This window comes from Manis javanica, chromosome 8, assembly GCF_040802235.1.
Source record: "Manis javanica isolate MJ-LG chromosome 8, MJ_LKY, whole genome shotgun sequence".
In the NCBI taxonomy this organism is placed as follows: domain Eukaryota; kingdom Metazoa; phylum Chordata; class Mammalia; order Pholidota; family Manidae; genus Manis; species Manis javanica.
Genome location: NC_133163.1, coordinates 113,924,609 through 113,941,935, shown reverse-complemented (window position 1 = coordinate 113,941,935; position 17,327 = coordinate 113,924,609). Strand labels below are relative to the sequence as shown.

The following is a 17,327-nucleotide window of genomic DNA, read 5'->3' as shown; positions in this document are numbered from 1 at the left end:
GAACAGCCTTTGTGAGGAATGCCAGAAAAAGGGGTCCTAGTGGCTGGCACCGGAGTTCCTCTAAGGAACGGAACTGTTTTTGTAAAAGCTTTGACAAATGGTTGGGGTGAAGGATGAAACCCAGAGGAAACTGGTCAGCAGGCACCTGAGCATCCAAAGAGAGTGTCCTGGTTCTGCCTCCGAACAGGGGCGGGCATCCGGGGGCACAGAGGGGGTTGGTGCAGACAGACGCAGCACTGGGGGTCGGTGGGGCAACAGAGACTGAGCCCAAGGAACTTTAAAGAAAAGGAACGTCAAAGACAGGATTTAAGTATTTGTACACTGTTTCACACGTGATGTGAATCCCCTCCATGTCGTATTTTGGAAAGCTTGTCCCCCACCAAAAGCCTGGTATGAACGGGGCCTCTATGGCAACTGGGGAGAAGGACTGAGATCCATGGTAGGGGTGATGCCAGGGTAGAGACAAAGGATTATTTGCAAGCTCTCAAAAGGGCAGCAAAAGTTGAGCAGAAGCTGGACCAGTGACCACAAGAAGTTAATTCCTTCCTCCTGAAATCTTGGGGAAGGTACTGGACCCACCACAGCACCTCAGTTGGGGACCGGAGCTGGTGTCAGCCAGAGCCAAAAAAGCCAAAAGCCCCAACACTGACGCAGAGCTCAGCCTCTGCTGGAGTGTCAGTAACTGTGGGCTGGCTGGGTGAGGGAGGGAATGAATGAGCACAGGGCAGAGTCCAGAGCAGGAGCCCACAGCGGCGTGGAATGAAAAGGGTTAAGGTTCCGGGTTGAGGGAGGGGAGCCACGCAAGCCCAGCCTCCTGCCACTGGGAATCCCAGTGACACTTCAGAGTCTTAGTTCCAAGAACTGTCTAGGACAGAGCAGAGCCCTAGGGCACATGCCTAGAGACCTGGTCCCAACAAGCTCTCCCCCCCCGGGGTCTTCCTCGCTCTCCTGTTACTAAAGTAGGGATGCCCACCAGCCTTCTTATTTTTCAGAATGTGTTAACATTTTGCTATTTGCAAGGGAAGCAGAGAAGCCTTATAAAAGCATGTCTCTTACTCTTTTCCATCATATCGTCTTTTCTCACTCGGTTCAAGGAAGAAACAACAGAGCAGGGTGGTGATAGTGGGGGTCTCTGTGGGCAAAGGACTGATGCAAGAGGGTCCAGTGTTTTAGTGGGGAACTCAGACGAAGGAGCCCAGCCATTCTCCTTCCAGAGTCATCTCTAAATGAGATGGGGCAGAGGATTTGGGGGGTAGGTATGGATGCCCATCTCCAGCCCCAGCATCAAACCCCCCTGTGGTAAGGCCTGGGAGCAAGGAGAAGCCAGGACAAATAAAAGTATTTCCAGGAAAGCTAAGTCTCTGTACAGAAGTTTGTAATTTAAAAAAATTTTTCATTTAGAGTTTTAAATGTGTCCCTACCAAACTGTCAGATTCAGCCCTTTCCCCGAACATGAAGAGATAATTTTGTAGACCCTATTATTCTTCTGGGCTCGCTCTCAGCAATGTTCTGCCTGCCAATCTGTTAAGTAAGACTGTTAGTCTAACTTCAAGTTGTTAGTTAAAGTGTTAGCCAGGGCAGAGCCCTGTGGCCTATCATGAGAGACCTGCCTCCTGATAATTTTATTAATAAAGCCTTTATCTGATCACCCAATTATCTGTTCTCCAGCCCATGTCATTCACATGATATCACAGACTAAAAAGGCTGTCTGAGAACTGAAAGTCCCTTGGAAATGAAGGGATCATTATGGCTGTGCAAGGGAAAGACGGGATCAGTGCGGGGCCACTGGCCCCTGAAGACTCTGACTCCCTGGCCACCCTGCACCCGTGTGCCTATCTGCCCAACCTCGGCAATGACAGTTGGCTCACAGACCTAGAGGGCTCCGATGCCCCTCCCCCACCCGAAGACAGACAGACAGGCATGCACACACAGACGCGCCTCCATGAGGCGTCCTGTACCACATCCTGGTCGTCCACAGCGGCCCCATGCTCCAGTAGCAGCCGTGCAACTTGCTCACGTCCTGTGCCTGTAGCCCAGTGCAGGGCCACCCTGCCCACCTGCCAGGAGGGAGAAGAAACCTGTGAGACACTAGCTGGCTTCCCGTCTGTCACCTTCCAACCGGGACAGCTGGTCTGCCGGGTGAAACGGTTTGGCTGCCTCTGGTGACCGGTGAGTGCACTTGGATCCCGTGCTCCTCCCTGACACAACAGGTGAAAAGACCATAGTGAAACACAGTGGTTCGATCCATCTGTCTCCCACCTGAAACGCTTCACAGCTTCCCACTGCTCTAAACTGAATTAAATTGCTGCCTCATGCATGCTCAGCCTCTCTTGGCCTCCAACCCCTGGCCTTCTACTGATCACAGGCACCAATCCACCTTTGTCTCTCCAGGATTCTGCCCCTGTCTGCCTGTCTGTCAGCCTCTGCCTTCCTGATCTTTGACTCCTGCCCTCCAGATTCTAACCTCTGTACCTTGGTGTGTCTTTCAGATGGTCACAGGGGTTAAGAGCTCTGAATTGTCCAAGCCTTCCTTGGACTCCTGACACTGGCTTTGGGGGAGGCCTCTGAGACCTTGAGACAATGTGGACAATCTGAACTTCCCCGCAAGTTAACACATGCAAATGCGCCTGCCTCTGGGTTCCATGAACTGTCCCTCTTTTGTGAAGGCATCACCATAGCACTATTCCTATCCAGGTGCCCCCATCGGGAGACCCTTTACACATGCGGTTTCTGGTCCTGACATTGACTTTCCTCCCAATCAGCTCCTTCGTCCTCCCAATGCTGTTCTGTGGGGTAGCCTCGTGGGGCTGCCTCTCCAGAGGAAGCACTGGGGGAGTGTCTTGCCAATGGGTTTCAGCTCCAGGCAAGTTCGCTATGGATTCAATGTGACCAAAGAAATTGACAGTAAAACGTTCTTGGGGTGAAAGGGTTATACCCAACTTTATTTCCAGGTGGCAGGTCAGTCACTAGGATCCCATTCACTCAGAGCAAGTCTGCATGCAGCAAGCTGGTTTCGGCCTCTGGGCCCCTCTGCCTGCACAGCCGTCCCACACAGCCGTCCTCTGGGCTTCTCTGCACGGCGCTTCTGCACAGCCCTCCTCCAGGCCTCTGTCCTCGGTGCTTCCACCACTTTAACCTCTGCTCTCCTGCAGCCTTGCAGCCCTGTCACCATGTCACGCCCAGAGCACTGGACGGAGCTCTTTATATAGAGTCAAATTGCCCACAGGTGTCAACCAGGGCCAGGTGAGAATCCTGGCCACAGGAACTCTCATTTTATCCACACTCCATCCCTCCAGGATTCTCTCCTCTCAATCTATGTGCCCTTAGTCCTCTGCAATGGTCCCTGTGCAAGGAAGCTCAAACATTGTTCTTCATCTTCTCCAGCAAAAAGTCTTACAGACACACAGGCCGGACTCGTGGCTCTGTCTCTGACCTCTGCCTCTTTGGTCTTAATGGCTGGAACTGCTGCTCTGGTTTCAGTTGTTGCCATAGCTCCAGTAAGGTTCTATTGGCTTCCCGTCTAATTTTCTTCCATCTACACCTGCCCATATCAAATCAACCCACATCTGGGTCCTTGTAACCATCATGGGGCCCCTCAAATTCCTCCTGTGAGTAACAGGTCTTATTTCTTTACGGGTTCTCATTGCTTCAGCTACTGTACGTGTCACCTTGCATTTTGTAATCACTGCCTCAAGGCGGGCTGCACTGTCAGGGAAGACAGCTTTCCCATCTCTGATCCAGACAGAACAATTCCATCCACCCCTAAGTCCCACAGCCACTGGCTCAGCCTGAGCATAGGGGCGGACCATAGAGTGCTCCACAAGCTGGGGAGGGGCTGCTCCTCTCCTTGGGGAACTGTCAGCTGCTGGGTCTTTAGTTTCTTTACAACCACTGGGCGTGCTTTCAATACAGGAGGTGCCAGTGCCTCCGGCACCACCCCTTCATCCTTCCCCAGCTCCTCCATTTCTGGAGCTGATGGCACCTTTCTCTCCCCTCCCCCGAGTGCCTCCTCTGCTACAGTGCCCACAACAGTGCTAAGTCTTCAGAAGGTCTCTTACCTTCAGCTCAATGCTTCGCAGCTGGTGTTCTCATGTCACCTCTGCCTGTGCTTCCCTTAGGAGTTCATCTTTTTCCCTGATGGCCTCTTCCTCCTTCAGAACACCTGGCAGCGCTGCCGTCTCGCCTCCAATGGCACCTTGCTGCCGGTGCTCTCATGCTGCCTCCTCCCGCATCCAGGCCATCTCCTTCCTCAGGGCATCCACAGAAGTTTGCAGCTCGCGTTCTCATGCCGCCATTTCTTGGGTCTCCTCTGTAGACCTTTTAAAGACTGTGAGAAGCAGCCAGCCCACAGTCCCCGCTGCCTCACGAGCACTCTGCTCCTCAAAGGATCTGCTTGCTATACCAAGGGCCACCCCTACTGCCTCAGGTGTCACCTCCAGTCCTGGGGTGGGGCCCAGTCCTCTAGGAGGCAAGCCACCTCAGACCACATGTCCATTTGGGGATGATCCAGGGGCAGCCCACTGAAGCACCCCTCCCATAAGGGCATCTTGTCTTTTTCCTTGGTCAACAATGAACCCTGCCGACTTTTGCCAATTGTCTTGCCAAAGGGTTTCAGCCCCAGGGAAGTTCACTATGGATTCAGTGTGACCAAAGAAAATGACAGTAAAACGTTCTTGGGGTGAAAGGGTTATACCCAACTTTATTTCCAGGTGGCAGGTCAGTCACTAGAATCCCATTCACTCAGAGCGAGTCTGCACGCAGCAAGCCGGTCTCTGCCTCTGGGCCCCTCTGTCTGCACAGCCATCCTCTGGGCCTCTCTGCACAGTCGTCCTGCACAGCCATCCTTCAGGCCTCTGTCCTCGGTACTGCCGCCACTCCAGCCTCTGCTCTCCTGCAGCCTTGTAGCCTTGTCACCATGTTACGCCCAGAGCACTGGGCGGAGCTCTTTATATAGAGTCAAATTGCCCACAGGTGTGCAGTGAGCTAGTCAACTAGGGCCAGGTGAGAATCCTGACCACAGGAACTCTCATTTTATCCACAGGGAATAAAAGGGATGCAAGATGAGGAGGGTCCCCCTGCACCCCCACCCCTGCCCCATCCCCCACCCCCCATCACCCCACACTGCATGAGGAGTGAAGGCTCCTCCCTGGCCCTGAACGTTTCTGGGCAGGGGGTCCTCCAGCTAAGAATGGCAGCAGGTGGGGGGTGCCTCTGCTCCCTCTCCACGTTAGGGACTTCCCCAGACAGGCTACTTTTCCTCATTAACTCAACACATGTCTGCAAAACCAAACCAGGACTTGGCAAAACCGTAAAGATGGGGCAGTGTGGGTAAGCCCATCCACCGGAGCCAGGTGTGTGCCCCCCACTCTCCTCACAGGTGCTGCTTTTGAGGACAGGGACGGAACCCATTCCCACAGGAGGTGACGACTACCTTTCCACGCGCTCTCCAGTAAAGAAGGCAGCCGGGATGTACCTGAGTCACCTCTGCGTCAGGCGCAGGCCAGGCCAGAGGCATATTCATCCGACTTCTCTGTCCTTGTCCTTCCATTTCTTCTCTCCTCGTCTCTAAATCCTAACCAGAAGTGGGCCCTACTCTGATTTGCCTTCTCTGTGGTCTCTGCACACGTCTTACCTCATCACTGCACCTTTACCTCAGACAGTCTCAAACTAGAGGGAACTCAGAGGGTCCCTCGCCAGTCCCTTGCCATGGACAGCAGCGGACTAAGAGTGTTGGTGGCCAAGCCAGGAGGACCCAGGCCTCGTGACATCGTCCAGGGCCCATCCCACTGGACCCCATGTTGCAGTCAGACTGACTAGTCTCGGCTTGTGAGGATGTATGATCTCCTTGACTGGACCACAAGCTCCTCGGGGGTCCTGGCCACACCTGCCCCTTGCCGACCCACCCACGGCTGACAGCAAGCCCAAAGCTGGGCACCGGGAGGAATCCATAAAACTCTGCTTCCATGACCGACATTAAAACTCCCCAGGCTAATGCATGCCTATCCCTCTTCCAGAAAGGCTTAGACACATTAGAACAAGAGACAAATTATTTGCTGGCCCTGTGTAGTCATTACAGGAACGGTGATTTATGGGTTTATTTCCACCAAACCCAAATCCTGCGTGTTTGGTCCAGTGTGAATGTCCAGATCCAGCCCTTCTGTGTCTCCAGGGACAGGTGGCCAGTGTCTTAGCAAGAAAAAGTAGGATGTGTTGAGCTGACAGTCTTGTCATTAGTTTGTTTTTCCAGATAAATTCCACATTGCATTCCAGGTATGAGAGAGGGTCTTGGGCTTTCTGGGCCTCTTAGACACAACTGCTGCTCCAGGGCAATCACAACCCTGGGTTCAGCTCTGGCTGAGCTACTTCCTGGCTCTATGACTTAGGTCACTTAATTATCCTTTGCCTCAGTTTCCTCATCTGCAAAATGGGAGTGTGAGCTGCCCTGTGGACTTATTGTAATGATCAAATAATGACATGAAAAGCTCCTCACATGGTATCTGGCAAATAGTGCGTGCAGCAGCATCACCATTATTCCTCCAAGAGAAGGGTCAGAGAATGAATTCCGGTGGCTAAAGACCTGGAAGTAGTGGGGCCTCCTTCATTCAGGGCCCTCTGAGCCAGCAAAGCCCCACCAAGGAAAGCAGCCTACCTAACCCACCTCCTTGCATTGTTTTTCTGCAGAGGAGCCCCCACCATCAGCATGCTATATGTATTTATTTATTAGGTTTATTGTCTGCTTCCCCCATTATAATACAAGCCCATGAGGGGAGAGATTTTTGTCTGATTTCTTAACTGCTGTAGCCCCAAATTCAGACCCTGGAACATATTTGTTGAGTGAATGAGTGACACACAAATCATTAAATCTCTTCAGGGGTCTCTGAACTCTTAAGACGCTGCCCCAGTTAAGACACACTAGCCCCTGCAAAAGCAGACCGTGAGCTCAGGCACCTGGCAGGAAAGAGGTCCCAAGGCGGAGGCAGCTTCATGCCAATACTTCAGGGCAGGGGAAAACACCACCTTCCAAACCTGCTCCCATTGACAGCTCCACCCTTTCTCACCCCAAAGGGGAAGGACCCTCCTTGAGGAGTGGTCTTCAGACCTCAAACATCTCCAGGAAGCACTGTGTCCCAAGCTTTTCCTCCCTTAACCTCCTGGCTGAAAACCAACATGATTTCAGGTTCTGGAAAAGAGCTGGCACTTGAGGTGTGGGCTTAGAGAAGCTGGGGCTCTAGTATCCACTCTGGCACTTCCTAGCAGCGGGACCCTGGACTAGTCACGTTCCCCACAGAGCCCTTGGTTTCTTCAGTTGTAAAACTGGGGGAGGTGAAGAAGTTATCTGTAGGGACCCCTTTCAGCTTGGATTCTTTCTCTTAGCTGAAGCCCAGGAGGGGCTTGGTTTGTTGGCAAACAGCCAAGAGTCTGAATGGGAGCCAGCCAGCCCTGCATAGTGCCAGAGAAATCAAGCCCAGTCTCATCTCACCCCAATGCTCCCCTGCTGCACGTTCTCTAAAGGCCCGCGCAAGTGATCCTCTGGCCCAAGCAGAACCTTTACCCTCTGAAACAGCACCCAGAGCCCCCACCCCTATCCCCATCCCAGTGAGGACACTGACACAATCCTCTCTCCTTTCCCAAGCAGTGCAGCCAAAGCCCCCCAGGCTGGCCGATGCCCTCATGGGTGCTGCTACAGGGCCCTGGCACTGGGCACACTTCTCAAGGAGCCTCTGAGGTGCCCCAGCCCACCTGCAGCATCCCAAAGGTCCTCTCCTATGAGTTTCCGTGTCCACACGGCATATGGTCTCCATTCCCGGCCCAGCCCGTCTTTCTGGGGAGCTTGGATCTGCAGCATTTCTACCACTTAAAGGCTGTATGACCTTGGGCAACTTATTTAACCTTCCCGTGCCTCACCTTTCTATTCTGCAGAATGGTGATAATAATAGGTCCTACCCATAGGACTTCTGTGAAGATCAGAGAACGTGTCTGTCCTGGCACCCAAAGTAAGTACTCAATAAAGGAGCCCATTACCGTCGTATTTCTAGCGAATGTCTCGGCCGAGGCAGCTCCCGGCTCTCCGGAGGACTGGCATCCCCGAGTCCCAGACGCGCGGCCAATGCCCCCTGGGGCTGGTGCGCGTTGCTCTCGGCGCCACAAAGAAGCCCAAGACGGAGGTGGCCGCGCGGTCAACTCCAGTCGCAACCTTGATGGCCCCCGCGGTAATGCGAGGTATCTACTCCGCCTCGGCCCCCTCCAGCCCCCCGCCCCGCGGCGCCGCGCACTCCCGGCCTTGCGTCTCCCACGCCTGAGCCTCCCCGAGGCCGCTGCTCCGCAGCCCCGCGCACTCCTGCCTCTCCGCGACTCGCGCGTCCGCCTGGGCGGGGCCCTGGGAGCGGAGGGGAGAGGGCACCAAGTGGGCGGCGGGAGCGTTTGGGGAGCGTGGCAGCAGCCCCCCTAGACCCCTCGGCCTGTGGGTGTGATGTGGACGCAGCTGCTGCGGCCACCCCCTAAAGCCCCCATCCCGGCTCCCCCTGTAAGTCTCTTGCACACTGCTCTGTGCCTTCACACCCGAATCCAGGGGGTTGGGGCCGCTCTGGACTCTGCAGATCCCTCAGGACGTGTCTCCTCTGCCACACACACACCCGGATTGTCCCAGCCTCTGGGCCTCTAGGTGCTCGCAAGGCCGCTGGCAGTCCCCACCCTAGAACTCCATAGCCTGGCAAGGACTGGGCAAGCATTTAAGCAAAAGAAACCCTAGCAGGCCTGAAAGCACGTCAAAAGATGGTCAGATTTATTCTAGATCAGAAAAAAAAGCACAAGTTAAAATGACAATGAGGTATGACTTATACTAGTTAGACTGGCAAAATTAGAAAACTGGATAATGCCAAATGTTGGTGGGTAACGAGGAGCTGTCTCAGCCAAGTGCACTGCTGATGGGAGTAATCTGGGGCAACCATTCTGGAAAACTGTCTGGCAGTAATGAAAGAAACTAAACACAGAGAACTATGACCCTAAAATCCAGCTCCTTCTCTTACAGACTCATAGAGGGACATGTAAGAGGATGCTCATTGCTGTCTGGTTGTTTCGTGGTTGCTGGGAGTTGGAGGCAACCTAAGTGTCCATGTTGGGGAGTTGATGGATAAAATGTGGCTCTGTGCAACTAGAGAAGCAAGGAAGGAACCAGGTGTATTCAAACATCCAGAGCTGAGCAGAAATAGTAGAACAACCAAATGAGACTTATAACAAGATAACAATAAAAATGCATGTGGACAAAACAACACAGATTTGCAAAGGCACTTGTAAACAAAAAGGTACACATTAAACACATCAGAATGGGTTGTACTTCAGACCCTTGGGGTTGTCCTTGTCTCCTCTTCTTTGTCTTTTAGGCTTTAAAGTATTTACAACCTCTTAAGATTTGGGGATGGTGGAGTCCCAGGCGTCTCTACCCCAACGTAAGAAGCCATTACTAGTCCTTCTGGGGTTAGAGAAGGAAGAATATCTTTCAGTGATTAGTGTAGTTCAGTAAGACTTCCTGGAGGAGGAATTTTTGAGATGGCCTTTGAAAAATAACATAATGATAATAGCTAACAATTAATGAGCCCCAAACTAAGTACTTCATGTGGATTATCTCACTTTGTCCCCCAAAGCACCCTATGAAATGGGCATTAACATCACCATTTTATGGAGGAAGAACTGAAGCACAGAGAGGGTAAATAACTCCCCCTATCATACATGGGTAAGTGGCGGAGCCTGGCTTCTAACCCAGGTGGTCTGATTCAAGAGCCTGATCAGGAGCATCTGGCAGGTGGACAGGACCCTGATGGAGTCAAAGCCGCAGACAGCAGGCAATCAATCACTCTCCAAGCCCTGGCATCCCAGATGGATTCAGAGGTGCCAATGAGCATTTGGCTGGCATAGCTGCCCAGCTGCCATCCTTGATGTCCATGGACCTGGGCCAGCAAAATGAAGTAGCTGCTGCTTTATCCCTTTTTCTTGTACACTGATGCCTGGAGACAGTCTGTGTCTCCATTCTTTCCCTGGGGAAACTGGAGGTGAAATCTGAGTGAGTCAGCAGTAGAGAAACCCTTGGGAAATGGGGTGACTGACAAAAGCCTGGCCATTCCTACCAGACCAGCCACCCTGGCCCAGGATGAGCCACACCCATCTAATGTTTCCAGGTAAGCCCAGAAGGTCCTGTGTACTTCATCTAGGAGGTCTCCCCAGCCTTCAGTGCTCCCACATTCTGGCCAGGAATTTTTTTATCCATTGCCTTACTTAACCCTCACAGCAAAAGACATCGTCATCCGCATTTTAATGAATGAAAAAACTGAGGCTGAGAGAGGTCCAGTAACTTGTAGAGGTCACAGCTGCAAGCAGTAGGGGCTGGATTCAAACTCACTGTATCACAGTACCAGTTCAGTCTGTACCAAACTGGCCCATTCTTACCTATCTCTTGCCGTCCTTCAAGTTCAACTCCACAGCACCCCATCCCTAAGCCCCTGGCCTCCCAGGAAAGCTTCCTTCGTAGACTCTAAGGCTGGTGACCTAGGTCAGTCCCTTCCCCTCTGCAGGCTTCAGCCTCCCCATCTGCGGAGCCAGTGGGTTGGGGGTATGGTCTGTAGCAACCCAGCCCTGAAGATCCATGGGGGGAAGCAGCACAGTGGTCACTCTGAGAGGCCCTGGTGGCAGTTCCTTCACAAGAGAGCCCTCCTGGCTTCTCTTTGTACTTACTTCATATCTTGAGAAATTATTTTTTTTTTTACAAAATTGAATGATGACTTGTATTTCAAAATCTACCTTCTTGATTTCAAGCTCCTTTGTTATTTGGGCAATATTCTGTTAGAAAGGCAGAATCCCGAGTCCCACCCCAGACTCCCCGAATCAGAACCTGTGCTTGAACAAGATCTCTGGTGAATCCTGTGCATGTTAAAATATGAGAAGCACTGCTCTGGGCTGTCCACATCATTTCAATCCATTTCTTTTTTTTAAGGCTTGTATATCTATTTTCTCTCAAGATCTAATCTCTTTGAGCTGTTATCATTTATTGAACACCAGCTGTGTACCCAGCCACTGTGTCAGTCCTTTATCAGCATTAGCTCATGCACTCTTCCCCACTTCCCTGTGAGGTGGATGCTGTTATCAACCTCATTTCCAGGGAGAAAACTGGGGTGCACAGGGAGCCACAGGCCTGAGGTCCCACAGCCAGTAATTGGCATATTCAAACTTGCTATTTAATTTGCTTAGAACAACTCTTCCCCAACATTTCTCCATGGCTAGCTAATAGTCACTTTTTGAGACTGCATCAATTTCCCAGTCTATACCTACTTCCGCTGTCCCTCTTGCAGCACATTTCCTCCAGGGTGCAGGCACAGTTTATAATTCCGTGACTCACACATAACACTGAGTCCACCAATTCCCACTCAGAGGTCATTGCCCTGTCCTTTCACACTAAAAGTATGCTTTCAAGTTCAACTCCAGAGCACCCCTTCTCGTAACCCTAACCCTAGCATTGGCCCCTGTACAGGAACTCTCACTGTCATCCATGCTTCTCCAAAACCTGAAATTCAATCTCGCAATTGCCCTCACATCACAGGTGGACCCTAACTCTAACTGTAACCCTATCCTCACCATATACCTTACAGAACACATAACTCTAACCCTAGACTTGGCCCCGAGGCCTGAGCTGTCACCGTCACCGTCACCATCGTCGTCAACCACGCTTCATGGTAAACTTGATGTTCAAACTCGCCCACGCCTGCACATCAGAGCCAGATCCTAAATCTAATCATAATCCTATCCACTCGTGAACAATACCGAACACCTAACCCTAACCCTTTCCTTGGCCACTGGACCTGACTCAGCCCCATTATAATCAACATCACCCATGCCTCCCCATAACACTGAAGCGCAATCTCGCCTTGGCCCTCACATCAGAGATGGACACTAAGTCTAACCGTAAACCTAACCTCCCCATACACCTTAACAAACACCTAACCCTAACCCTAGCCATGGCCACAGGGCCTGGCCCCTCACAGTATCCATCGACATCACACCCGCCTCATCGTAACCGTGAAACTCAGTCTTGCCATCGCCCTCACATTAGAGCGAACCCTATCTCTAACCATAACCCTATCCAACCTGTACACCTCACCGAACATGTAACCCTAACCCTAGCCCTGGTCCCTGGACCTGAACCCTCATAGTCACCATCAACCTCACCCAAGTTTCACCATAAACCTGACGTTGAAACTCACCCTCACCCTTACATCACAGCAGGTCCCTAACTCTAACCATAACCTGAATCTCCCTGTACACCTTACAGAGTTAGGGTTCAGCTCTAACGTGAGGGTGATGGCAAGACTGAGTTTCACAGTTATGGTGAGGCGGGGGTGATGCAAAGGATACCGTGAGGTGTCAGGCCCTGTGGCCATGGCTAGGGTTAGGATTAGGTGTTTGTTAAGATGTATTGGAAGGTTAGGTTTACAGTTAGAGTTAGTGTCCATCTCTGATGTGAGGGCCAGGGCGAGATTGCGCTTCAGTGTTATGAGGAGGCATGGGTGTCGTCAATTATAATGGTGAGGGGTTAGGTCCAGAGGCCAAGGATAGGGTTAGGGTTAGGTGTTCTGTAATGTTCATGGGTAGGTAGGATGATGATTAGAATTAGGATATGGTTCTGATGTGAGGGCGTGGACGAGTTTGAACTTCAAGTTTATCATGAAGTATGGGTGATATCAATGATGACTGTGACTGGTCAGGCCCAGGGGCCAGGTCTAGGGTTAGAGTTATGTGTTCTCTAAGGTGTATGGTGAAGATAGGGTTGTGGTTAGAGTTAGGTCAACTCTGATGTGAGGACGGTTGCGAGATTGAATTTCAGGGTTACGGTTAAGCGTGGATGACAGTGAGTGTTCAAGTCCAGGAACCAGAGCTAGGGTTAGGGTTACGTGTTCTGTAAGGTGCACGGGGAGGTTCAGGTTACAGTTAGAGTTAGAGACCAGCTTTAATGGAAGGTCGAGGGTGAGTTTCAGCGTCAGGTTTATGGTGAAGCTTGGATGAGGTTGATGGTGACTATGAGGGTTCAGGACCAGGGACCAAGGCTAGGGTTAGGGTTACATGTTCGGTAAAGTGTACAGGCAGATTGGGTTATGGTTAGAGTTAGGGTTCAGCTCTAATGTCAGAGCAATGGCGAGATTGAGTTTCACGGTTACGATGAGGTGGGGGTGATGTCGATGGAGACCGTGAGGGGTTTTGTTCTTGGGCCATGACTAGAGATAGGGTTAGGTGTTTGTAAAGGTGTATTGGGAGGTTAGGTTTATGGTTAGAGTTAGTGTCCTTCTCTGATGTGGGGGCCAAGGTGAGATTGCGCTTCAGTGTTATGGTGAGGTGTGGGTGACATCGATTATATCCGTGAGCAGTCAGGTCCAGTGGCCAAGGAAAGGGTTAGGGTTAGGTGTTCGGAAATGTTCACGAGTGTATAGGATTATGATTAGATTTAGGATCTGGCTCTGATGTGAGGGCATGGGCAAGTTTGAACTGCAGGTTTACTGTGAAGCGTGGTTGACGTCGATGGTGACGGTGACTGGTCAGGTCCAGGGTCAATTCTAGGGTTAGAGTTATGTGTTCTGTAAGGTGTATGGTGAGGATAGGGTTACGGTTAGAGTTAGGGTCTACCTGTGATGTGAGGGTGGTTGCGAGATTGAATTTCAGGGTTCTAGTGTAGCGTGGATGACAGTGAGTGCTCAAGTACAGGGGCCAGGGCTAGGGTTAGGGTTCCGAGATCTAAGGTGTACTGGGAGGTACAGGTTATGGTTAGAGTTAGGTTCCAGCTCTGATGTGAGGATGGTTGCGAGACTGAATTTCAGCATTTCGGTGAAGCGTCGATGACCGTGAGGGTTCAAGTCCATGGGCCAGGGCTAGGGTTAGGGTTACGAGATCTGTAAGGTGTACAGGGAGGTTCAGGTTATGGTTAGAGTTGGGGACTGTCTGTGATGTGAGGGTGAGGGTGAGTTTGAATGACAGATTTAAGGTGAAGCTTCAGTGAGGTTGATGGTGACAATGATGGTTTAGGTCCAGGGGCCAGTTAGGGTTACATGTTCGGTAAGGTATACAGGGAGGATGGGGTTATGGTTATAGTTAGGGTTCGGCTGTAACGTGAGGGCGATGGCAAGACTGAGTTTCACGGTTATGGTGAGGGGTGGTGATCTCAACGGATACTGTGAGGGGTCAGGCCCTTGGGGCCTTGGCTAGGTTTAGGGGTTGGTGTTTGTTAAGGTGCATGGGGAGGTTAGGTTTATGGTTAGAGTTAGTGTCCATCTCTGATGTGAGGGCCAAGGCATGATTGTGCTTCAGTGTTATGGGGAGGCATGGGGTACCTCAATTATAACCATGAGGGGTCAGGTCCAGTGGCCAAGGATAGGGTTAACGTTAGGTGTTCTGTAATGTTCACGGGTGCATAGGATGATGAATAGATTTAGGATACGGCTCTGATGTGAGGTTGTCGGCGATTTTGTACTTTAGGTTTACTGTGAAGCGTGGTTGATGTCAATGGTGTCGTTGAAGTGTCAGGCTCAGAGGCAAGTCTAGGGTTAGAGTTATGTGTTCTGTAAAGTGTATGGTGAGGATAGGGTTACAGTTAGAGTTAGGGTCAAGCTCTGATGTGAGGGCAGTTGCGAGATTGTATTTCAGGGTTATGGTGAAGCGTAGATGACGGTGAGGGTTCAAGTACAGGGGCCAGGGCTAGTGTTAGGGTTACGAGACTATAAGGTGTATGGGGAGGTTCAGGTTACAGTTAGAGTTAGAGACCGGCTGTGATTTGAGGATGAGGGTGAGTTTGAACGTCAGGTTAAGGGTGAAGCTTAGGTGAGGTTGATGGTGACAATGAGAGTTCAGGTCCAGGAGGCAGGGCTAGTGTTAAGTAAGGTGTTTGTTAAGGTGTATGGGGAGGTTAAGTTTACGGTTAGCATTAGTGTCCATCTCTGATGTGAGGGCCAAGGCAATACTGCGCTTCAGTGTCATGTGGAGGCATGTTTGACATCGATTGTAACGCTGAGGTGTCAGTTCCAGTGGCATGGATAGGGTTAGCGTTATGTGTTCTGTAATGTTCACGGGTGGATAGGATTATGATTAGAATTATGAAATGGCTCTGATGTGAGGGTTTTGACGAGTTTGAACTTCAGGTTTATCACGAAGTGTGGTTGACATCGATGGTGACGGTGACGGGTCAGGCCCAGGGGCCAGGTCTAGGGTTACAGTTATGTGTTCTGTAAGGTGTATGGTGAGGATAGGGTTACAGTTAGAGTTAGGGTCAAGCCCTGATGTGAGGGCGGTTGCGAGATTCGAAATGCCTAGAGAGGCCCCAGCACACAGTGGGTGCTCCGTTATGGATGCGACTGTCACCCTCCTCCTCTGCGCCTGGCCCTCCTACTGTCCCAGAGTCATCCTGAAAGCCCTGTGAGGCAAGTGTTGGTAAACCTAGGCTCCATTTCACAGAGGAGGTACATGAGGTTCCGAGGGTTAAGGACCCGCCCAGGGGCACACTGCAGGCAGGTGAGAGTTGAGGGTGGAATCCAGTGTGCCTTTCTCCCAGGGCGAGCTCAAGGGTCCGTAAGGCGCTGCACGCGGGGCTGTGTCCGTGCCGGGCCGGGCCCGCGGGTGAAGCCCAGTACTGGCGCGGCAGGGGCCGCTGGGGCCCCTGACTGCCGGGGCAACCCTCCCGTGGGGAAGGAAAGCGGTTTCGGGCAAAGCCTTTGAAAGCAGCGCCAGCAGGTACACCGGTGCGGAGGTGTCCGACGAGGGGGCCAGGGACGGGCGGGCGCCGGCCCCAGCCCGGGCCCGGAACCTGCTCCCGGAACTCGCCGGCAGGAGGCAGGGCGGCGGCCTGCCCGCAGTTCCCGTGGTGGGCACGCGGGTGAGCCGGAGGCGGCGAAGAGCTGCGCCCGCCACCGCCCAGTTCCCGCAGGGCAGCGCGGTGGAACCCCACCTCCGGCACTAAGACAGCGGCCAGAGGGCCGTGAGGACGACAGGCCGGGGTACGGGCTGCAGTCGGCCTAGGCCCGCTGGTGAGGGGGAGGCTCCGCGCGGGGCATGGGGGTGCCCGCCCCGCTCGAGTCTCCCCAGGGGGTCCTCCCTGCCGTGCTCCTGCTGCTCTGTTTCTGAGGCTTCCCCCAGAATTGCCTGGGAGAGTTCTTGCCTGCCAAGTCCAGGCACTTGGCCCAAGAGGGCAGGGCGAGGAAGAAGTTGCAGCAGGCATGTAAGTTACTATGAACCTTTCTAAAACTGAAAGAAAAAATAGAGAAACTTTATTCCCACAGAAAGTTAGGAAGTTGGCTTAGGAAGTTGACTATGGGTTCCTGTCAGATTATTGTGCATTTAAAAAAACCTGCAGAATGGGTCCAATGCTTAACCCAAAAGAACTTCTAAAGGCTTAATTTCCTAGAGGTGTTTGCCTAGAGAAGGGATGGGATGACCTGGCCATTCCTGGGCTGGGAATGAGACAGCGTTCCAGGGGCAACGTCTAGTCTGCTGTGAAAGCCCAGTTCACCTGGAAACTTGGGGTCTGGATCGCAGGCCTTTGTAAGAAGCCATCCAGCCATAGGCAGTGTCCACAGGCAGTGCCCATGGCCCTAGGCTCTTCCAGCCTTGCCCGCATGGCTCAGGGTGGGGGGCAGAAGGTTGGAGTGGGAGTGGGGAGATGATGGGGGAAACATAGCAAACAGAAAGAAAAAGGGGAGTTAAGGGCTGAGAAGGTGGAGCAGGGCAAGACCATCATTCTCCAAACCTTGGTTTTCTCATCTGGAAGATGAGGAGATCATAACACTTCCAATTGGATGAAATATTGAAACAATTTTTTAAAATATCCTTTATTACAGTGATACGATCAGCCCTTCCTAAGCAAAAATTGGTTGAAAATTCAGAATTGTTCTTCATGGAAATATTTAGTAAAAGGCAAAATATTTTTATATACTGAAGAGAAACCAGAATACAGATAGTGGAACAATTTGACAAGAGCTATCAGAATTTTTAAAAATGTACATGCACTTTATCCTCAAAAACTCCATTTCTGAGAATCTACCCCACAGAAATACTAGCAGCAATAGGACAAAGAAATGTGCAAGAATGTTTGCTGCGGTATTGTTTGTAACTCTAGCAAAAAGCTGGTAACAACCCAAGAGTCTATTAATAGGGGGTGGAAATCATTTCACAATCTATGTAAATCAACAAACCATCATTCTGGACGCCTTAAACTTATATGGTGACATATGTCAGTTATTTCTCAATAAAAATGGAAAAAAAACAGGATGGTGAAATAAATTGAGGTGCAGCCATTCGGTGCAATG

The 17,327-nt window shown here is 51.7% G+C and overlaps 1 protein-coding gene and 1 non-coding gene across 2 annotated transcripts in view; both read right to left on the bottom strand.

Annotated features, from left to right (window-relative positions):
* The window catches only part of ANKDD1A (ankyrin repeat and death domain containing 1A), a 43,870-nt gene that overhangs the window by 24,656 nt on the left and 1,887 nt on the right, over positions 1–17,327 (bottom strand). The window contains 3 exon segments of the mRNA XM_073212245.1: positions 1,929–2,060; positions 2,727–2,827; positions 15,490–15,978. Of these exon segments, the coding sequence (XP_073068346.1) occupies positions 1,929–2,060; positions 2,727–2,827; positions 15,490–15,978 (722 nt within the window).
* LOC140843324 (U5 spliceosomal RNA) lies at positions 16,860–16,973 on the bottom strand. Its single transcript, XR_012120938.1, has one exon. It is a non-coding gene; the product is annotated as a U5 spliceosomal RNA (small nuclear RNA).